Below are 23,396 nucleotides of genomic sequence, written 5' to 3' on the forward strand. Positions count from 1 at the left end.
GGTTCTGGAATTCTCAGGCCCTAATACACAGAGCTCTAGGCTCTCATCAGAGACCTGACTCCTCCCACAGTCTTTCTGATTGGGTTGAGGATTCCCTCCCTTTCTGGATCTCTGTTCTCCCTTTGTACAATGAAGTCTTCAAATTGGCTCTGTATTTCTAAACCCCTCATCTTGGGGGCCCAGGCTTCCCTGTAGACTCACTGAGTTAGAACTTCAGGAACCCAGCTTGGGATAGAGCTCTGTGGTAGAGTGCTTGATGCCTGAGGCGGGCCCTGGCTTCAGTGCCAAGTACCAAGATAAAATTGTACACCCTTCCTTCCTATCTTGCTCTACAGCTGTTAAATAAAGATAGGCGGCCACTGTTTTGTACTAGGCTCCACTAGCTGGCAATAGACCAGCCTTAAAATGAAAATGGAGTCGCCTGTGCTAAAAATCCCGCTTTGCCGAACCAGAAACTGCATTTTCTGATCTTCCAGCAAACCAAGACAGTGAGAAGTAACAGTCAGGTTTCCTAAATGAACAAATCACTATGAAGTTTCTCTGTTGCAGTTTTTAAACCTTTAATTCTTACAAGAAGTCACCTGATAATAACCAATATCTTCCTGTTTTTTTTAAAGGTGATGTCAAAATCAACAATCTACATTTCTACATTGTTGTCTGCTTTTTCAGCCCTTATTTGCTTAGGAAAGCCAAGCTCTTCTATTTTATCTATCAGGTGCTTCCACTATTTTATTTATTTATTTTCTTATTATTATTACTATTATTATTATTATTATTGGTTTTTCGAGGTAGGATCTCAATCTAGCTCAGGCTGACCTGGAATTCACTCTGTAGTCTCAGGGTGGCCTTGAACTCATGGCGATCCTCCTACCTCTGCCTCCTGAGTGCTGGGATTAAAGGTGTGCATCACTATTCCCGGCACAATTTACTAATTCTTTAAAACTTTATCATTTTTTGTTTGTATAATTTCTTTTCTTAAATATATTTTATTTATTTATTTGAGAGAGAGGAAGGACAGAGAGAGAGAATGGGTGCGTCAGAGCCTTCAGCCACTGCAAACGAACTCCAGATACATGCACCCCCTTGTGCATCTGGCTTATGTGGGTGCTGGAGCATTTAACCAGGATTCTTTGACTTTGCACGCAAATGCCTTAACTGCTAAGCCATCTCTCCAGCCCCTGTATAATTTCTTTTGAAACTTTTTGAGTTAGCATACAAAGTAATGGGTTTCATTATGGAATTTTCATATATATGTTATTATTCTTTGTTCTAATCCCCCTGCCCCCCACCCATTCACTATGTAGTCTTACTAGTCTCAGGGTGCCTTAAACTCACGAAGGTCCTCCGACCTCTACCTCCTAGGTGTTGGAATTAAAGGAATTAAAGGGATGTTTCACCACACCCAGGTTTGCATTTTTTTTTTTTTTTTTTGAGATAGGGTCTCATACAGCCCAGGCTGGCTTCAAATTTATATAGCTGAGAAGAGCCTTAGAACTTTTGGTTTTCCTGGCATACCCATTCTCTCTCTCTCTCTTTCTCTTTCTCTCGGCCTCTTTCTCTCTCTGTTGCTCTCAAATAAATAAATAAAAATAAGCAAGAAGCTGGGGCTATAGACACAGCATGGTGGGTGGTCATATCTGCATTCGTATTTTCTTTTTAAAAAATTTTGTGGCTTATTTTTATTTTATTTGAGAGTGACAGAGAGGTGGTGGGGAGGACAGGCATGCCAGAGCCTCTAGCCCCTGCAAACAAACTCCAGAGGCATGCACTACCTTGTGCATCTGGCTTACGTGGGTCCTGGGGAATCGAGCCTCGAACCGGGGTCCTTAGACTTCACAGGCAAGCGCTTAACCGCTAAGCCATCTCTCCAGCCCCAGCATTCATATTTTCTGTCTCTGGGCATTGAACCCAGGGCGTTATACACCCTTGCATGCTAATTAGAACTCTACCACTGAGTCTCTCCCACACCACAGTTGCTTTTTAAGTGTGGTATTTATTTATGAGAGAGAGAGAAACAGAGAGAATGGATGTGCCAGGGCTCTAGCCACCGCAAACAAACTGCAGACACATGCTCCACTGTGTGCATCTGGTTTATGTGGCTACTGGGGAATTGAACCTGGCTCCTTAGGATTTGCAGACAAGCACCTTAACTGCTAACCCATCTCTCCAGCCCAAGGTTGCTTTATTTTTTTTAAGAGAGAGAGATACATACACACACAGAGAATGGGCACACCAGGGCCGCTAGCCACTGCAAACAAAGTCCAGACATATGTGCCACCCTTGCGCATCTGGTTTTACGTGGGTACTGGGGAATTGAACCTACGTCCTTAGGCTTCGTAGGCAAGCACCTGAACTGCTAAGCCACCACTCCAGCCCCACAGTTACTTTTTTTTCTCTATTTTTATTAACATCTTCTATGATTATAAAAAATATCCCATGGTAATACCTTCCCTCCCCCCACTTTCCCCTTTGAAACTCCATTCTCCATCATATCCCCGCCTCCTCTCATTCAGTCTCTTATTTTGAGGTCATGATCTTTTCCTCCTCTTATGATGGTCTTGTGTAGGAGTGTCAGGCACTGTGAGGTCATGGATATCCAGGCCATTTTATGTCTGGAGGGAGCACGTTGTAAGGAGTCCTACCCTTCCTTTGGCTCTTACATTCTTTCCCCACAGTTACTTTTTATCTATTTATTTAAAAATATTTATTGTTCATTTTTATTTATTTATTCAAGAGGCACAGAGACAGAGGCAGAGAGAGAGACAGAGACAGAATGGGCTCGCCAGGGCTTCCAGCCACTGCAAACGAATTCCAGACGCGTGTGCCCCCTTGTGCATCTGGCTAACGTGGGTCCTGGGGAATCGAGCCTCGAACCAGGGTCCTTAGGCTTCACAGGCAAGCGCCTAACCGCTAAGCCATTTCTCCAGCCCCCCACAGTTACTTTTTAAATGCTGCTCCCCAGGCAGAGCAAAGCCTCACCCTGGCTCAATGCTGTGGACTTTGACATCCTTTAGTTCTGGAGGGCGGCTTTCCTTCTGCTTTCTATCAGGGGTCCCAGGTTATGCTCCTAAAATTTTGGCTTCTGTGGGGCACCCAGTTTTGAGATCGATCCTGCCTCTCAGGAACACAGGCCTTGCTGAGGAGTGAGTCAGCCTGCCATCTTCTCATTTGTCTAGCATTATGAGGGGGATAATTGCCATGGTAAACACATTATTGCAGTCTTGTCTCCAGCGTCCTGCATCTTTTGAAAGTTTATATGAGTCTGAGGTGTTTCTCTTGGGATAGTGAATTATTCATATATCCATTTATTTATTCATCGTGTATTAGTTTTTTTGTATGGATGTCACCAAATTCCCAACCAGAAGCAACTGAAGAGGGAAAGGTTCGTTTTGGCACGCAGTTTGTGGAGACAGTCATCATGGTGAGAAGACATGGCAGCGGGGGTGTCTGGCCCACGGCAGCAACCAAGAGGCGGAGAAAGGAGAATGCTGGGGTTCAGCTCTCTCTCCATTACCCTCCATCCGACCTTTTACACCTTTATTCTGGGATTCCAGCCCATGAGATAGTCATGTGCAGTGAGGGTATTAGCCCCTCAGTCAATTCTTTCTGGAAAAGCCCTTATAGGCACACACAAAAGTATGTTTAATTAACACCCTACCTGTTTATTTATTTACTTTTCATTTTATCAAGGCAGGGGCTCACTGTAGCCAAGGCTGACCTGAAACTCACTCTGTAGCCCCAGGCTAGCCTCAACTCATAGCAATCCAACTACTTTAGCCTCCTGAGTGTTGGGATTAAAGTTGTGTGCCACCATGCCTATCTTATTTTTTAAAAATATTTTATTTATTATTTTTTGTTTGTTTTAGAAAAAAAAATATTTATATTTTGAGAGGAAGAAAGGAGCAGATAGAGAGAGAGAATGGGTGCACCAGCGCCTGCTGGCCACCACAAACTACTCTACAGACATGTTCCACCTTGTGCATCTGGCTCTATGTGGAAACTGGGGTATTGAACCTGGGTCTTTTGGCTTTCCAGGCAGGTGTCATAACTTCTAAGCCATTGCTCCAGCTCCCTTATTTTCATTATTTATTTATTTATTAATATATATACATATTTAATTTTTATTAGCATTTTCCATGATTATAAAAAAATATCCCATGGTAATTCCCTCCCCCCCCACACTTTCTCCTTTGAAATTCCATTTTCCATCATATTACCTCCCCATCACAATCATTGTGCTTACAATATATACAATATCAACCTATTAAGTACCCTCCTCCCTTCCTTTCTCTTCCCTTTATGTCTCCTTTTTAACTTACTGGCCTCTGCTACTAAGTATTTTCATTCTCACGCAGAAGCCCAGTCATCTGTAGCTAGGATTCACATATGAGAGAGAACATGTGGCGCTTGGCTCTCTGGGCCTGGGTTACCTCACTTAGTATAATCCTTTCCAGGTCCATCCATTTTTCTGCAAATTTCATAACTTCATTTTTCTTTACCACTGAGTAGAACTCCATTGTATAAATGTGCCACATCTTCATTATCCACTCATATTTTTATTTATTTATTTGAGAGAGTCAGAGAGAAAGAGAGAAAATGGGTGTGCCAGGGCTTCCAACCACTGCAAACGAACTCCAGACACATGTGCCCCCTTGAGTATCTGGCTTATGTGGGTCCTGGAGAATCGAACTGGGATCTTTGGCTTTGCAGGAAAAAAATGCCTTAACTGCTAAACCATCTCTCTAGCTCATATTTATTTATTTATTTATTTTGAGGTAGGTCTTACACTAGCCCAGGCTGACTTGGAATTCACTATGCAGTCTCAGGCTGGTCTTGAATTTATGGCGATCCTCCTACCTCTGCCTCCAGAGTGCTGGGATTAAAGTCGTGTGCCACCATGTCTAGCCCCTTTAGTTTTTTTTTTTTTTTAAGTAGGGTCTTGCTGCAGCCCAGGCTGACCTGGAGTTCACTATGTAGTTTCAGAGTGGCCTTGAACTCACATGGATCCTCCTATCTCAGCCTCCCCAGTGCTGGGGTTACAGGTGTGAGCTACCGAGAGAAGGACAGAGAGAGACAGAGAGAGATCCCTGTGGTTGCCAAGTAGAGAACGCACTGTTGGGTCAGTCTAATGCATGGTCAGTTGTATCTGTTCGGTGAATGGAAAGCAGGATTTTTTTTTTTCAGAAAGAACCTTGGGTTCCAATACTGTCTGATCTGGGGTTATTTATGGCCCTGGGCTCCCCTGAGACTCAGTTTCTCCACCTGCAACATGAGGCTGGTCGGGGACTGTTCAGCTTCAGGCCCAGTTACCCTGGGGTGGCATGTCCCGCACTCCTTTGCAGTACCAGTCACCGCGCCCAGGGGGCGCCCCGTCCTCGATGGTTCGGCGCTCGGCTGGCCAGGCGCCGGCGCGTCGCCGCTCGATTGGTTGGGTCGAGCACTTCGGCCTGCGCCGTTGAGGAGCCGCTGAGAGGAAGCGCCGCGCAGCAGTGCCGGGCAGCGGCGGACGGACGGACGGACGGACTGACGGCCGGGACCGCGACAGGTAGGGGGCGGGCGGGGCCGCGCCGGGCGGCGGGCCGGGCTGAGGGCTGCTGAGTCAGCGCCGATCGTGGCCGTCCGGCCTTTGCTCACACCTGGGCTGTCCAGGCCCACCTCGGGGACCCCGGCGTCCGGTCCTCCGGCGTCCTTGCGGGGACCCCCCCCCCGACCCCACGCTCGGGACTGGCTGAGCCTTTTCCGGCCCCTCCCCCGCAGATCCCAGCACGCATTGCAGGGTCCCCGCAGCCTGGTGACCTGGGACTGGGGAGGTGTCACGTCGCGTCACTACACCCGAGCCTCGGTCTCGAACCTGCGAGTCCTTCTTCACTCCGTACCCCAAAATGAGATGTCAGTCATTCCTGAGGGTCTTAACCACACCTTCGACCCCCCCCCCCCCAGGTCACCTGGGGCGGGGGACACCGACTCAAGCCTATTTTGTTCTTGAGGCTGGCTGGGTCCTTACTCTGGACCCGGCTGGCCTTGAACTCAGGGCTGTCCTCCTGCCTCAGCTTCCTGGGATTAATAGGCGTGAAGCTCCGCGCCTGGCTTTCTACCCGGGCTTTATCTTTCGTCCCCTGGGGTCATGCCCTGGTTGAGTCCCTGCTCCAGGCTGGGGACTCTCCACCCTACTCCAGAGCCAATTTCCTCCAGGTTTTATGTGAGAATTGGGGGGTCGGCGGCCCTGTGCCCTGCAGCTTGCATCGGGGATCGGACAGCATAGGTTGTGTAAGCTCGGCCTCGGGGCTACCGCGTTCCCGTAGGGCCACTGGCCTGACCCCCAGCCCGGCTTGATCCTCCCCCCTCCCCCGGTAGCGCCCAGCCCCAAGCCTCGCCTAAAGACCCAGCTCCACTCGCCAATTCTCATTCCCGGGTCTGGCCTCCTCTCAGGGGAGGGGCCTGGCTCAAGGTCATGTACGTCTGTAGTCTGAGCCCAGATCCAAAGTGTCACCTGCCCCACCCAATCGGGGAAGCCAGGTGGGGGAGGTTAATGTCGGGCAACTGCCTAGAAGCCCTCATGGACTTGAGTTTGTAAACACTCTGGGATTTTGGCCAGGCTGGCGGCCCTTCCTGAAACTGGATTCCTTAAGGGAATCCTTGAAGTGGCCTCTAGCCGGGTTTAGATGCTTAGAGCTAATGGATGTCTTCTGGTTTGAGGCCTCAATGTACTGACCAGGGCATCTTAGGTTGCTAATCATCTATTTCTTTCTGTTTATTTATTTTTTTAATTAAAATATTTTATTTATTATGTGAGAGGGAAAAAGAGAGACAGCATGAGAATGGGTATGTCGGGGCTTCTTGCTGCTGCAAAAGAACTCCCACATGGGTTGCCTTTTGGTTTTGGCTTTTACATGGGCACTAGGGAATCAAACTCAGGCTTTGCACTTGAGCACTTTTAACTGCTGAGCCATCTTCCCCAACCCTCCTTTTTTTAAAAAAATTCCAAAGCTACATATATATATATATATATATATATATATATATATATATATATATATAATATTTATTTGAGAAAGGAAGGGGAGCACATAGGGAGAGAGAGAATGGTGCGCCAGAGCCTCCAGCCACTACAAATGAACTCCAGACGCATGTGCCATCTTGTGCCTCTGGCTTATATGGGTACTGGGGAATCAAACCTGGGTCCTTAGGCTTCACAGGCAAGCTCCTTAACTGCTAAGCCATCTCTCCAGCCCTACTATTAATATTTTAAAAACATTTTTATTAATTTGAGAGAGCACCAGGGAGAGAGAGAGAGAGAGAGAGAGAGAATGGATGTGCTAGGGCCTCCTGGCACTGCAAATGAGCTCCAGACACCTGCTGCGCTTTGTGCATCAGCTTTACATAAGTACTGGGGAATTGAACTCAGGCCAGCAGACTTTGTTAAGTAAGTGCTTTTAACCACTGGGCCATCTCTCCAGCCTTACTTTTAAGATTTTGAGGTGTGCCCACAGGATTAAAAATTATGCAGAAGAGGTAACCCCATCTCCCTCCCAGGAGTAGCCCAGGGTGAGAGAGGCTACCTGAGGGAAGGAAGCACAAAAAGGGGGAGCTCCTTCAGACTGGGACGGAGGGAATGCCATGGGAGCCGGGGCCTGTGAACACTATGGAAGGAAACTGAGCATGGTAGGACTGGCTCTGGGCACACAGGGCGAAGGGCTGGCTAGGGGGTTGGACACGAAGCCACAGCCTGTTTGGGTCCCCCTCCTGCTTCTGCTGCGTGGTCTCTGGCTTTTGGAAGCCCGCATCTTGGCACTGTCCCTGAGCAGAGGCTGGCCTTTTATCCCACTTTCACCATGTCTTTTTTATTTATTTATTTATTTAGTTTTTTGAGGCAGGGTCTTGCTCTAGCCCAGGTTGGCCTGGAATGCATTATGTAGTCTCATAGTAGCCTCAAACTCAACAGCAAATCTCCTACCTCTGCCTCCTAAGTATATTTCTTTTTAATATTTTATTTTGATTTATTTATTTGAGAGAGAAGAAGGAGGGAGGAAAGGAGAGAGAGAGAAAGAGTGGGCATACCAGGGCATCCAGCCACTGCAGATGAATTCCAGATGTATGCGCTACCTTTTGCATCTGGCTTACACGGGGCCTGGGGAAATTGAATCTGGGTCATTTGGCTTTGCAGGCAAGTGCCTTAACTACTAAGCCATCTCTCCAGCCCCCATGTCTTTTTTTTTTAAGGTTAAAAAGTATTTTATTATTTGAGAGAGAGACACAGAGAGACACAGAGACAGAGGAGGTAGATAGAATGGGTATGACAGGGCCTCCAGCCCCTGCAAACAACTCCAGATGCATGGGCCACCTTGTACATCTGGCTTATGTGAGTCCTGGGAAATCCTTTGGCTTTGTAGGCAAGTGCCTTATCGGCTAAACCAGGTCTCCAGCCCATCCATGTCTTTTTAATCCATATTTTGTATTCTTTCACCTTCAGGGTAAGTGTGGTACGGCCAGGTCTTGGGTACAAAATGCCAATGTTTTTTGTTTATAGGGAGAATGTTCGTAGCTGGCATTTCAGGGAGAGTCAGATTTTAGGGCTGAATTAATGGCAATAACAAAAATAAAGAGTACTCCAACTTTGGCTTGGTGCCCCATTATGTTCCAGGCTTCACAATAAAACTTGGCTAGTCACTTTTGCATTTTATTTATTTGTTATTATTATTATTTTTGAGGTAGGGTCTCACTCTAGCTGAGGCTGACCTGGAATTCACTCTAGTCTCAGGTGGCCTTGAACTCATGGCGATTCTCCTACCTCTGCCTCCCGAGTGCTGGGATTAAAGGCGTGCGCCACCACGCCCAGCTCATCTATTTATTTATTTATTTTTTTTAAAGTTATTTATTTATTTGAGAGCGACAGAGAGAAAGACAGATAGAGGGAGAGAGAGAGAGAATGGGCGCGCCAGGGCTTCCAGCCTCTGCAAACGAACTCCAGACGTGTGCGCCCCCTTGTGCATCTGGCTAACGTGGGACCTGGGGAACTGAGCCTCGAACCGGGGTCCTTAGGCTTCACAGGCAAACGCTTAACTGCTAAGCCATCTCTCCAGCCGTATTTATTTATTTTTAACACTTAAAAAATTTTATTTATGTTGGGCATGGTGGTGCATGCATTTAACCCAGCACTCAGGAGTCTGAGGTAAGGAGGATTGCTGTGAGTTCAAGGCCAGCCTGAGACTCCATAGTGAATTCCAGGTTAGCCTGGGCTAGAGACCCTACCTTGAAAAACCAAAAAAAAAAAAAAAAAATTATTTGCAATGAGAGAGAGAGAGAGAATGGGTGTCGAGCCATCTCCCTAGACTTGTGAAACATCATTGATATTTTTTCATGTATCTCTTATATTTTATTTATTTAAGAGTGAAAGAGTGGCGGAGAGAGATAGAATGACACACCAGGGCCTCCATCCACTGCAAATGAACTCCAGAAGTGTGTGCTACCTTAGGTTTATGTGGGCTCTGGGGAATCGGACCTGGGTCTTTAGGTTATTTATTTTATGCGTGTGTGTACACGTATGTACATGCACGCATGTGTGAGTGTTTGAGTGCAAGCCTGGGCCTCTTGCTGCTGCAGTCAAATACCAGACTTGTATCACTTTTTTTTTTTTTGAGGTCTCAGGGTGGCCTCGAACTCACTGCTATCCTACCTCTGCCACCGGAGTGCTGGGATTAAAGGTATGTGCCACCATGCCCAGCTTGTGTCACTTTTAAAAAAAATTAAAAATTTAATTAATTTATTTATTTGAGAGTGACAGAGAGAGAAAGAGGCAGAGAGAGAGAAAGAATGGGCGCGACAGGGCCTCCAGCCACTGCAAATGAACTCCAGATGCGTGCACCCCCTTGTGCTTCTGGCTAATGTAGGTCCTGGGGAACTGAGCCTTGAACTGGGGTCCTTAGGCTTCACAGGCAAGCGCTTAACCGCTAAGCCATCTCTCCAGCCCCTTGTGTCACTTTTTCATCTGGCTTCCTTGGGTGGCCTGGAAATTGAACCTGGGCCAGCAAGCTTTGCAAGCAAGCTACTTTAACTGCTGATCCTGCTCCCCAGCCTGGCTAGATGATTCTTATTTTTATATGTCTGTAGCATTGAAAAAAGTGTTTCATTGCCGGGCATGGTGGTGCATGCCTTTAATACCAGCACTTGGGAGGCAGAGGTAGGAGGATTGCTGTGAGTTCGAGGCCACCCTGAGACTCCATACTGAATTCCAGATCAGCCTGGGCTAGAGTGAGACCTACCTTGAAAAACCAAAAAAAAAAAAAAAAGTGTTTCAAAAGATATTAGATTCTCTCCCCCTAGATAGGGTCTCACTCTAGCCTAGTGTTGCCATTCACTTTGCATTGCTCGCAAAAAAAAAAAAAAAAAAAAAAAACAACCAATGAAGAGCAGCTTGTGGGAGGAAAGGGTTTATTCTGGCTTACAGACTCGAGGGGAAGCTCCATGATGGCAGGGGAAAACAATGGCATGAGTAGAGGGTGGACATCACCTCCTGGGCAAGATCAGATGGACAATAGCAACAGGAGAGTGTGCCGAACATTGGCAATGGAAAGCTGGCTCTGTAACATCCATAAGCCCACCCCCAGCCATGCATCACCTCCATGAGGCTCTAGTTCCCCAATTGCTACCAGCTGAGGACCTAAGCATTCAGAACACATAAGTTTATGGGGTCACCTGAATCAAACAACCACGTCCAGGTTGACCTGGAACTCACTGTGTTGTCTCATGGTAGCCTCAAACTCATGGCGATCCAGCTACCATTAAAGGCATGCACCACCACACCCAAGTGTCAAATAAATTTCTTAGAAGTTTTAAAAAATGAAAATAAAGAAAAACCTTATTTTGTCAGGCATGGTGGTACATGCCTTTAATCCCAGCACTCCGGAGGCAGAGGTAGGAGGGTTGCTGTGAGTTTGAGGCCACTCTGAGACTACATAGTAAATTACAGATTAGCCTGAGCTAGAGTGAGACCCAACCTCGGTGGGGGGGGGGGGGGAATTTGAGAGAGAGAAAGAGAGAGAGAAAGAGAGAGAACACATGAGCATGAACATGCCAGGGCTTCTTGCCTCTGCAAATGAACACATGCGCCCCTTTGTGCATTTGGCTTTATGTGAGCACTGTGGAATTGAGTCCTGGCCAGCAGGCTTTGCAGGCAGCAGATGCCTTTAACTGCTGAGCCATCTCCCCAGTTGCCAAATGCTTTTTTTTTTTTGGTTTGTTTGTTTTGTTTGTTTTTTCGAGGTAGGGTCTCCCTCTAGCCCAGGCTGACCTGGAATTCACTATGTAGGATCAGGGTGGCCTTGAACTCATAGCAGTGCTCCTAACTCTGCTTCATGAGTGCTGGAATTAAAATGTGCCACCATGTCTGGCCCCAAATGCTTAAAAAAAATTTTTTTTTTTAGCTGTCCTTTTTTTTTTGGTAAATATTTTAATTTATTTAAGAGAGAGAGAGAAAGAGGCAAAGAGAGACGATGGGCGTGCCAGGGCCTCTAGCCACTGCAAACAAATTCCATATGTGTACACCCCCCTGTGCATCTGGTTTATGTGGTTCCTGGGGAATCGAACCTGTACCCTTTGGCCTTGCAGGCGAGTGCCTTAACTGCTAAGCCATCTTTCCAGCCCCCCCCCTTTTTTTAAACTTTATTTTATTTGTTTGAGAGAGAGAAAGGCAGATGGAGAGAATGGGCATGCCAGGGCCTTCAGCCACTGCAAACTCCAGATGCTTTTACCACCATTAAAGGTGTGTATCACCATGCCTGGCTAATGCTTTTTTTTTTTTTGGTGTTTCAGGGTAGGGTCTCCCTCTATCCTAGGCTGACCTGGAATTTATTATGTAGTCTCAGGATGGCCTCAAACTTATAGCGATCCTCCTACCTCTGCCTCCCCGAGTGCTGGGATTAAAGGTATGCGCCACCCCACCTGGCCTATAATGCACTAAAAATTTTTATTTGCTTGCCAGGACATAGTGCCACTGCAAACAAACTCCAGGTGCATGTGGTACTTTGTTCATCTGGCTTTACATGGGTGCTGGAGAATTGAACCCAGGTCATTAGGCTTTGCAGGCATGCTTCTTAACTACCAAGCCATCTCTCCAGTCCCATATAATGCATTTTTAAATATTTTGTTTATTTATTTGAGAGAGAGAAAAAGAGACAGAGAATGGGCATGCCAGGGCCTCTGGCCATTGCAAACAAATTCCAGAAACATGTGTCACCTTGTGGCTTTACGTGGGTCCTGGGGAATAAAACTTAGGTCCTTAGGCTTTGCAGGCATGCTCCTTAACCACTGAGCCATCACTCCAGTCCTATAATGCATTTTGATTTCTTGTTCTCTTAGTGAAGCTGAACTTCCCAACTAGATCTCTTGTACCTTCATGTCCCTCCCCCCTGAATTTAATTAGGGTTGCTTACATGAGCATAGGTGTGTGCCAGGGACAGGGAGAAGGCGTATTTACCAGAACATAGGCAGCTTACAAGTGGCTTACATTACTGAAGAAAATGCCCTTGTCCTGCCCCCTCGGGCCTGCGTTTTGGCTCTTCATTGAGTGACAACCTTTCCTTTGGGATGTGGGATGTGATCTCTTCTGTCAGTAAGATGAATCACTAGACGTGGGGCAAAGTCCTTGGAAAGAATCCTGAAAGGAGTCTGCTTCCAAGTGGGACACATGCCACAGGAAATCTGGAGTGTTGGTTGTGGTGGCTAGTGACCAGTGTGGGTGACTTAGAGCAGGACTCTCGGCCCACAGTCCTAACTGGAATCTACTAGCTGACTGGTCTGAGAACCCATTAGCCCATAACCCTTTGTGTTTCAATTCCTCGTGTTAAACTTTTGTAACAGTAACAACTGTCTACTTAGCCTTGGTCAAAAACTATAGAAATACTTGCTAAAGTATTGTCAGTGGTAATCAACACTTCCTTTATTTTTTGGTTTTTCAAGGTCAGGTCTTGCTCTAGCCCAGGCAGACCCGCATTCACTGTGTAGTCTCAGGGTGGCTTTGAACTCACAGCGATCCTCCTACCTCTGCCCCCCAAGTGCTGAGACTAAAGGCATGTGACACCATGCCCAGCTTTATTTATTTTTTAAATATTATTTACTGGATTGGAGAGATGGCTTAGTGGTTAAGGCATTAGACTGTTAAGCCAGAGGACTCAGGTTTGAATCCTCAGGACCCACATAAGCTAGATGACAAGGTGGCACATGTGTCTGGAGTTCTTTGTAGTGGTTGGAGGCCCTAGAGCACCTATTTGTTTTCTGTCTCTCTCATCTGCCCCTCTCCGTCTAAATAACAATAAATAAATATTTTAAAATATAATTTATTTGAAAGAGAGAGAGGGAGGGAGGAAGAAAATGGGCACACCAGGGCATTCAGCCACTGCAAATGGATTCCAGACACATGTGTCCCTTTGTGCATCTGGCTTATGTGGGTCTTGGAGAATTGAACATGGGTCCTTTGGCTTTACATGCAAGCACTTTAATCACTAAGCCATCTTTCTTTCTAGCCCTATTTTTAAAATTTACTTTTTAATTTTTTAAACAATATTTTATTTATTTATTTGAGAAAGAGGGAGAGAGGCAGAGAGAAAGAGGCAGCCACTGTAGACGAACTCGAGACACATGTACCACCTTGTGCATCTGGCTTACATGGGCTGACTGTTTAATTTTTTGATTATGCTTGTGTGTGTGTGTGTGTGCGCGCGCTGTATGCATGAGTATTGAAAACTTGTCCTGAAACACTTGCCTGCAGTGGCCAGAGTGGAAAGTTAGGTGTTCCACTTCATCACTCTTCATCTTGGACTTTTTTTTGAGGAGAGTGCCTGTTTACTGATTCTGTTTTACGTGGGATATTGGAGATTTGAACACTGGAAATATAAGGCCCTCATGCTTGTCCAGGAAGTACACTTAACCACTAAGCTATTTCTCCAACCTCTCACTGACTTCTGTTTACTAATTGGTATCTTGCTAAGCTTCTCAGTCTTTATTAAATATGTGTTTGTGTTTTGAAAGAATCATATATGTGTGCGTATATATTTTAAATAAATTTTATTTACTTGTGTGTTCATGCGCATGTGCACGCCATGGTCTTTCCACTGTAAACAAATGCCAGACTCGTTTATCCTTTTTTTTTTTTTTTTTTTCCCGTTTATCCTTTTTGCGTCTGGCTTTAGGTGAGTGTCTGGGAATTGAATTGTAGGCCAGCAAGTTTTGGAAGCAAGTGCATTTAACCAGTGAGCCATCTCCCCACCCAAGCTTCTGTATTTTTAAAAATTGTTTTTTATATTTTACTTATTTATTTATTTGAGAGAGAAAGAGGTAAATAGAAGAGAGAGAGAGAGAGAATGGGCATGGCAGGGCCTCCAGCCACTGCAAACAAACTCCAGATGCATGCACCTCCTTGTGCATCTTGCTTATGTGGGTCCTGGAGAATCGAACTGGGATCCTTTGGCTTTGCAGGCAAATGCCTTAACCGCTAAGCCATCTCCAGCCCAATCTTTTTTATTTTTGAGAATACTGGCAAGCACAGTTTTATAATGGTTATTATAACAAGCAGTTGTAGTTCAGTGTTGAGTCTAAATACCGTAGCTGTAACCAGCTGATTTTTGGTGTTTGCCACTATTGATGTTAGCATCATTTAGAACACTTAAGATTGATCAATCAGGGTCTGTTTCCTTCCATTTACAAGATTTTATAAGTGATGCCTGTCAGTAAATAAATGGGATTAGAACAGCTGTAGTGAGGATTGTTGCAGAATGGGGTTTCATTCATATACTCTCGTAGGGCAGGCATCCTTGCATCTAGGTGTGGGCTGGTGTCTTTGCTGTGGGGGTTGTCATGGGTGTTCTAAGGGTTAACAACCTTCAGCAGTCTCCACTCACAGGAGAGCCACAGCAGCCCTGAAATAATGCTGATCAAAAGGTCACCTGAGCTGGGTGTGGTGACGCATGCCTTAAATCCCAGTACTTGGGAGGCAGAAGTAGGAGGATTGCTGTGAGTTCAAGGCCACCCTGAGACTACCGAGTGAATTCCAGATCAGCCTGGGTTAGAGCAAGATCCTGCCTTTAAAAGCCAACAACAACAATAATAATAATAATAATAATATAAATAAATAAATTTAAAAAGTCTTCTGACATTGCTAGGTCCTAACCCTGTTCAATCCTCTGGCCAGGGCAGTATATCATTGCAAGGTGAGTCACTAAAGCAAGTCCAGTGAGCACTTACTTTGAAAAGATGCACTCTTCAGGGCTGGAGAGATGGCTTAGCGGTTAAGCAGTTGCCTATGAAGCCTAAGGACCCCGGGTCAAGGCTCGATTCCCCAGGACCCACATTAGCCAGATGCCCAAGGGACGCACGTGTCTGGAGTTCGTTTGCAGTGGCTGGGGGCCCTGGTGCGCCTGTTCTCTCTCTCATTCTATCTGCCTCTTTCTATTGCTCTCAAATAAATAAATAAGAATAAACAACAACAACAAACAAAGATGCACACTTCAGATGGCAAGCATTTTCAGTGAATCTGCAAGTGACTATTACTTGCAGCTGTGGCCTGGAGTGGGCGTGATGGTGGGCCTCCATCCTTCAAGGACGTTTTGCAGGGTTCCTACCTCTGTGAAGTCTACACTGTGCCTTCATCTATCTTCAGGCAGGGAGGTCAGCTGAGATCATCAGACAGGGTTTTTGTTGTTAATTTCTACTTTTTTGTTTTTTTCCCCCTGTTGTAGATTCTGTGACCATGAGAGACAGAAATAAAGAATGATCCATGATTTTTAAACGCCTTTTCCTGAGGAGATAGTCATGTTGGAAGGTCTTGTAGCCTGGGTTCTCAATACCTATTTGGGAAAATATGTCAATAATTTGAACACGGACCAGCTTTCAGTTGCACTTCTCAAAGGTGAGTACACGCGTTTCTCTTCGGTAAAGTATGGCATGTAACTTGTGTGTTGTTTGTTGTTGTATCAAGAATTATAAATCTGATGTTCACATGGCTTTGTTCTAAATCTGTATAAAAGGTGACATGTTCTCCCACATGACCACAATGGGTGCAGTGTAACATAGTCTGCAGCTGTAGTGCTGTAAATTTTAGGGGTCTTCTCTTTCTCCCTCCCTTCCTCTTATTGCATATAAATGTGCATGTGCGTGTACATGTGTGTGTAGACCAGAAGGCAGTGTTGGGTGTCTTCCTTAATCAGTCTTCTACCTTATTTTCTTTCTTCCTTATTTATTTATTTACTTATTTTTGTAACAGGGTCTCTTGGTGAGCCCAGCCTCACTGATTTAGCTAGACCATCTGGCCAGGAAGGCCTGGGGAGTCTCCTATCTCTGACTCCTCAACACTGGGATTATAGCCTACACTACCATGCCTGGCATTTTACATGGGTGCTGGGTTTCAGAACCCAGGTTCTTAATTGCATGGGAAGCATTGTACACACTGAGCCATCTCCATCTCCCCAGACCCTCTTTTCCTTCCTTCCTTCCCTCCTTCCTTCCTTCCTTCCTTCCTTCCTTCCTTCCTTCCTTCCTTCCTTCCTTCCTTTCTTTGTTGTTTTTTCGAGGTAGGGTCTCACTGTAGCTCAGGCTGACCTGGAATTCACTCTGCATTCTCAGGGTGGACTCGAACTCATGGTGATCCTCCTACCTTTCCCTCCCGAGTGCTGGGATTAAAGGCGTGCACCACCACGCCTGGCTTTTTTTTTTTTTTTTTTTTTTTTTTACTTTTAATTATTAGTATTCCATTAGTTGGTGTTTGTATTGTTTTTATTCTCCCCCTGCCCCCCGTATCATAAATCATGTTACTGTGAGCATACATGGGAATATCTGTGTGAAATAGTTTTTGTTAAACTTGGGTAGACTTCTAGGAGTTGAATGACCAGGTCATATAATAAATACATGTTTAACTTAAAAAATATTTTATTTGCAAGCAGAGAGATACAGACAAGCAAAGAGAGAGAGAGAGAGAGAGAGAGAGGTGTGTGTGTGTGTATGTGTGTGTGTTGGTGTGCTAGGACCTCCAGCCACTGCTAATAAACTCCAGACACATGTACCGCTTTTTGCAACTGGCTTATGTGGGTTCTGGGGAATTGAACCTGGGTCATTAGATTTGACAGGCAAGTACCTTAACTGCTGAGCCATCTCAACAACCCTCTTTTTTTTTATTTTTATTAACATTTTCCATGATTATAAAATATATCCCATGGTAATTTCTTTTTTTTAATATTTTATTTTTATTTATTTATTTAGTTGACAGAGAAAGAGGGAGAAAGTGAGAGAATTGGTGTGCCAGGGCCTCCAGCCACTGCAAATGAACTCCAGAGCCATGTGCCCCCTTGTGCATCTGGCTAACGTGGGTCCTGGGGAGTCGAACCTGGGTCCTTTGGCTTTGTAGGCAAATGCCTAAAGTGCTAAGCCATCTCTCTAGCCCCCCTTTTTTTAAAAACTATTTTTATTTTTACTTATTTATTTAGAAAGAGGGAGAGAGAGAGAGAGGGAGAGAGAGAGAATGGGTGCACCAGGGCCTCCAGCCACTGCAAACAAAATCCAGACACGTGCGCTCCCTTGTGCATCTAGTTTATGTGGGTCCTGGGGAATCGAACCTGGGTCCTTTGGCTTTGCAGACAAATGCCTTAACAATTAAGCCATCCTTCCAGGCCAATAAATATATATATATATATATATATATATATATATATATATATATATATATATATATATTTTGGTTTTTTGAGGTAGGGTCTCACTCTAGCCCACGCTGACCTGGAATTCACTATGGAGTCTCAGGGTGGCCTCGAACTCAGGCAATCCTCCTACCTCTGCATCCAGAGTGCTGGGATTAAAGGTGTGCACCACCATGCCTGGAAAAATCAAAGTTTTTAAATGTAAAGAAAAATAAGAAAAAGAAAAGGAGTACTGCTTGGAAAGGGGAAGGGCCAGAGTGGGATGGGGGGTGGAGCAGGGATTACAAAAGAGGGTAATACAACTGGATTATGATCAAATTACTGTAAATTCGTGTGTTGACATTCTCTCATTCATAAGCTTTCAGCTGCAGGCTGGCCCTCTAAGTAGTCCTGAGCACCTGGCTTGTCAATAGTGATTGCTGAGAAATGGCCAACCTCTTACTTGAAGGTTTAGTCAATAGGTGATTTCTGGCCAATCTGAGATGAGGCATTTTGGGATGAGACATCCACAAATAAGCCTGCAAATTGTTGACATGGGCATAAGTGAAGGGCATTCTGTTGATAAGTACCATCTCCCTTGGCGCTTTGCTGCCTGACTTCCTGGAGGGACGCTTCCCCGCGGAGCAGGGTGTGAGCGCACGTTTGGGTGGGTGAGAGTAGGAAGCCCTCAGTCTTGAACCTTTGCCTCATTGTTTTGCGTTCCTTCACTCTTGACTTGTGGAGGCTGTTGTCTCCTCTCACTCTCCGTAATTTCTTCACCTTTCCACACCTATATGGTCGTGTGAGGTACCCATAATTTTGTCTGCTTCTTTAAGACTGTACAGTAGCCTGGGAAACCCAGTGACCACCTGCCATGTCATAGATGCCATATGGAAAAATGAGGCCATTCAAAGTGTAAATGCTCTGAAAAGAAAAGGGGTGGGGTGCAGCTCAGTGCCCAGGGTTCCATCCTAGCACTGTAAAAACAAAAAAAGAAGAAACGGGCCCCTCTTTAAGTCAGCTTCAGCTAAGAAAAAGTTTTCTTTTTTCTTTTTGTTTTTTCATGGTAGGATCTCACTCTAGCCCAGGCTGACCTGGAATTCATGATGGAGTCTCAGGGTGACCTCGAACTTATGGCGATCGTCCTACCTCTGCCTCCCAGAGTGTGGGGATTAAAGGAATGTGCCACCATGCCCACAAGTTTTCTTTTTTAAATTTTATTTTATGTTTTTATTTATAAGGAGAGAGAGAGAGAGAGAGATAATGAATGGGCATGCCAGGGTCTCTTGCCACTGCCAGCCAACTCCAGATGTGTGCACTACTTTGTGTGTTTCTGTGTGGGTACTGGGGAGTAGAACACAGGCTGGTGTTAGGCTTTGCAAGAAAGTGCCCTAAATTGCCGAGTCACTTCTCCAGCCTGGAAAAGTTTGCTTGATCTTCTTTTTCCCTTAGGATCATTTTCCTTAGCTATAAAAATAAAAATAGGGTTATTTTTTTTTAGGTTAGTGTTATGATATATGGGACTGCTTATGGACAGATGCTCCCACAAAAATAAAAAAAAAGTAGGGCTGGAGAGATTGCTTAGTGGTTAAGGCATTTGCCTGTGAAGCCAAAGGACCCAGGTTCAATTCCCCAGGACCCGCGTAAGCCAGTTGCACAAGATGGTGCATGCGCCAAGAGTTTTGTTTACAGTGGGTAATGGCACACCTGTTCTCTCTTTTTCTTTCTTTCTTTTTTATTTTTCTTTTGGTTTTTTTGTTTGTTTGTTTGTTTTTGTTTTGTTTTTCGAGGTAGGGTCTCACTCTAGCCCAGGCTGACCTGGAATTCACTATGAAGTCTCAGGGTGGCCTCGAATTCATGACAATCCTCCTACCTCTGCCTCCCGAGTGCTGGAATTAAAGGCGTGTGCCACCACGCCTGGCTCTCTTTTGGTTTTTTGAGGTAGGGTGTTGCTCTATCTCAGGATTAAAGGCATGCACTACCACTCCTGGCTTTCCCTTTCTCTCTCTCTCTCTTTTTTTTTTTTTTTTTAACATTTTATTATCTATTTGAGAGAGAGAGAGAGAGAGAGAGAGAGAGAGGGAGAACATGGGTGCAGCAGGGCCTCCAGCTACTGCAAACGAACTCCAGACATATGTGCCGCCCTGTGCATCTGGCTTATGTGGGACCTGGAGAATTGAACCTGGGTCCTTAGGCTTCACAGGCAAATGCCTTAGCCACTGAGAAATCTCTCTAGCTCTTGATTTCTCTATCTGCTTCCTTCTCTCTCAAATAAATAAGATAATAATAATAATAAAATAGGATACATTAGCTTAGAACCTGCAAGGTTGCTGGATTTAATTTTGCTCTAGAAGACAATAACTTTCAAGTCCTGAATACGCATTTAATGGGAGAAATCAAATTTCGTATAATTTCGATGTCTTTAGAATAAATGTCTTGTCTGACTTACTCCTAGGCCTTCTTACTAGTGAATGTGAATAGTTGTCCGTGATCTCTGTTCTTGAAAGTGTAGATCTCAGATTTAAGTTGACTTGTCTTGTGTTGTACAAATAATTTTATGACATGATGTTAGATCTCACCAGCAATTTGTGGCTAGGGACTCTGCCTTCTCATTATGTTCCCTGCATAGTGCCTTGCATGGAGTAGAGTTTGGTTTGTATGTGCATGTGAGTGGCTTACGTAGCCAGGATGATGTGCCCGTCAGCGTTCCATTACTGTGACAAAATACCTGAGACAGTCAACTTACAAGGAGAAAAGGCTAAAGCTTACACTTTCAGAGGTTTTAGTCCATGGGTGCTTGGCCTCATTGCCAAGCAGTGGGAAACAGGCAGGAAGGGGACTTGGTCTCAATTTGAGGGCATGTCCCCAACGACCTAACTTGCCCCAACTTGGTCCTACTTCCTAAAGGTTCTGCCACCTCCCAGTGGTGCTACGGGCTGGGGACCAAGCCTATAACACAAGAGGTTTGGGGGCCACTCAAGACCCAAACTATAGCAGAGTGAGAGCTGGCTGCCCTTGGTCTGTGCACGTGGGTTAAAGTCTTCATAAAAGGTGGTTCATTTCTTCCCTGTGCAAGAGAAGGTGCAGGAGAGAACATACAGACAGGGCTGGGCTCTAGAAGAAAGCGGTTCCTTTGGGTGACTATTTTATATAGTAGAACCATGGGCTCTTGAGTATTTTGTGCCTTCTGTTCATTTAAAAATTTTTTTTTTGTTCATTTTTGTTTATTTATTTGAGAGTGACAAAGACAGAAAGAGGCAGATAGAGAGAGAGAGAATGGGCGCGCCAGGGCTTCCAGGCACTGCAAACAAACTCTAGATGCGTGCGCCTCCTTGTGCATTTGGCTAATGTGGGTCCTGGAGAATCAAGCCTTGAACTGGGTCCTTAGGCTTCACAGGCAAGTGCTTAACCACTAAGCCATCTCTCCAGGCCCCTTCTGTTCATTTTTAGGGAAGAGTGGTGCTAGGGTAAAAATGCTTGGTCAATGGCCAGATTCCTGTGTTTCAACGGAACCTAGAGAGTCTGATTAGGTTGGGGCCAAGGAACCTGCATTTTTTTTTCTTTTTCCTTTCTTTCTTTCTTTTTCGATGTAGGGTCTCACTCTAACTCAGGCTGACTTGGAACCCACTATGTAGTCTCAGAGTGGCCTTGAACTCACAGTGATCCTTATACCTCTGCCTCCTGAGTGCTAGGATTAAAGGTGTGTGCCACTATGTCCGGCACAAATTCTTTTTTTAAAAATTATAATTTATTAACGTTTTTGAGAAAAAGAGATATGAGACAGAGAGAGAGAGAGAGAGAAAACAGACTGTAGCCACTGCAAACGAACATGCATGTGCTACCTTGTGCATTTGTCCTTTGGTTTTGCAGGCAAGCCCCTTAAGCCGTCTCTCCAGCCTGATAACTTTAAATTCTTGATCCTCCTGCCTCCTCTTCCTGAGTGCTGGGATTGCTTGCATGTTCCATCACAGCTGGCTTTTTGTTGTTGTTTTTTGTTTTTGTTTTTTGAGGTAAGTCTCATTCTAGTCCAGACTGACCTAGAATTCACTATGTAGTCTCAGGGTGACCTTGAACTCATGGCGATTCTCCTACCTCTGCCTCCTGGGTGCTGGGATTAAAGGAGTATGCCACCATGCTGGGCTTTTTTGTTGAGGTAGGTTCTTACTCTAGCCCAGGCTGGCCTGGCACTCTGTAGCTTGACCTTGAACTCACAGCAGACCTACCTTTGCCTCCTAAATACTGGGATTAAAATCTACACTACTGGGCTGTAAATGCTGGGATTAAAATTCACATTACTGGGCTGGAGGGATGGTTTGGCAGTTAAGGCACTTGCCTACAAAGCCAAAGGATCCTGGTTCAATGCTCCAGGACCCGCATAAGCCAGATGCACAAGGGGGCACATGCATCTGGAGTTCCTTTGCAATGGCTGGAGTCCCTGGAGCACCTATTCTCTCTCTCACTACCTCTTTGTCTCTCAAATAAATAAATGAAATATGCTTATTTATTTATTTTTATTTTTATTTTTAATTTTTATTAGCATTTTCCATGATTATAAAAAATATCCCATGGAAATTCCCTCCCCCCCACACTTTCCCCTTTGAAATTCCATTCTCCATCATATTACCTCCCATCTCAATCATTGTATATTTATTTATTTTTAATTAATTTATTTTTTATTAACAACTACCATGATTCTAAACAATATCCCATGGTAATCCCCTCCCTCCCCCCACTTTTTCCCTTTGAAACACTATTGTCCATCCTATCCCCTCCCTCTCTCAATCAGTCTCTCTTTTATTTTGATATCATCATCTAATAAAATATATTTAAAATACACACTACTGCCGGGTGTAGTAGCGCACACCTTTAATCCCAGCTCTGGGGAGGCCGAGGTAGGAGGATCACTGTGAATTTGAGGCACACTGAGACTACATAGTTAATCCCAGGTCAGCCTGGACCAGAGTGAGACTCTGTCTTGAAAAACCAAAAAAACAATAGCAACAAAAAATCCATACCACCACACCCTGCCTTGGCTTTTTACATCTTTTTAAAAATATTTTTTAATATTTTATATTTATTTATCTGACAGAGAAAGAGGGGGAGAGAGAGAGAATGGGCATGCCAGAGCCTCCAGCCACTGCAAACGAACTCCAGCTGCATGTGTCACCTTGTGCATTTGGCTAACATGGGTCCTGGGGAATCGAACCTGGGTCCTTTGGCTTTGCAGGCAAATGTCTCAACCGCTAAGCCATTCCTCCAGCCTGGCTTTTACATTTTTTTATTTTTATTTATTTTTTAATTTTTATTAATATTTTTCATGATTATAAAATATATCTCATGGTAATTCCCTCCCACCCCACCCCCACACTTTCCCATTTGAAATTCAATTCTCCATCATATTACCTCCCCATTACAATCATTGTACTTACATATATACAATATCAACCTATTAAGTATCCTCCTCCCTTCAGCTTTTACATTTTTAATGCCTGTTTGAAAAAATAAACAAGCTGGGTTTAGTGACACACATCTTTAGTACCAGCTACTCAGAAGGCCAAGGCAAATGTTTCACTTGAGCCCAAGAGTTTGAGGCCAGCCTGGGCAACATAATGAGGAACATGTGTGAAGAAAAAGAAGCAATAAAGCTGGTTGTGGTGGCACACACCTTTAATCTCAGCACTTGGGAGGCAGAGGTAGGAGGAATTCTGTGAGTTTGAGGCCATCCTGAGACCACATAGT

The 23,396-nt window shown here is 44.9% G+C and overlaps 1 protein-coding gene across 4 annotated transcripts in view; it reads left to right on the forward strand.

The window, feature by feature from the left end:
* Window positions 1–5,427: 5,427 nt before the first annotated feature.
* Window positions 5,428–23,396, forward strand: part of Vps13d (vacuolar protein sorting 13 homolog D) — a 274,368-nt gene continuing 256,399 nt past the window's right edge. For all 4 annotated transcript variants that reach the window (XM_045149288.1, XM_045149289.1, XM_045149290.1 and 1 more), the window contains exons 1-2: window positions 5,428–5,545; window positions 15,729–15,898. In XM_045149288.1, the coding sequence (XP_045005223.1) occupies window positions 15,802–15,898 (97 nt within the window). In that variant the 5' untranslated portion in view covers window positions 5,428–5,545; window positions 15,729–15,801. The remainder of the gene's footprint in view (window positions 5,546–15,728; window positions 15,899–23,396) is intronic.

This window comes from Jaculus jaculus, chromosome 5 (genome assembly GCF_020740685.1).
Source record: "Jaculus jaculus isolate mJacJac1 chromosome 5, mJacJac1.mat.Y.cur, whole genome shotgun sequence".
Classification (NCBI taxonomy): Eukaryota; Metazoa; Chordata; class Mammalia; order Rodentia; family Dipodidae; genus Jaculus; species Jaculus jaculus.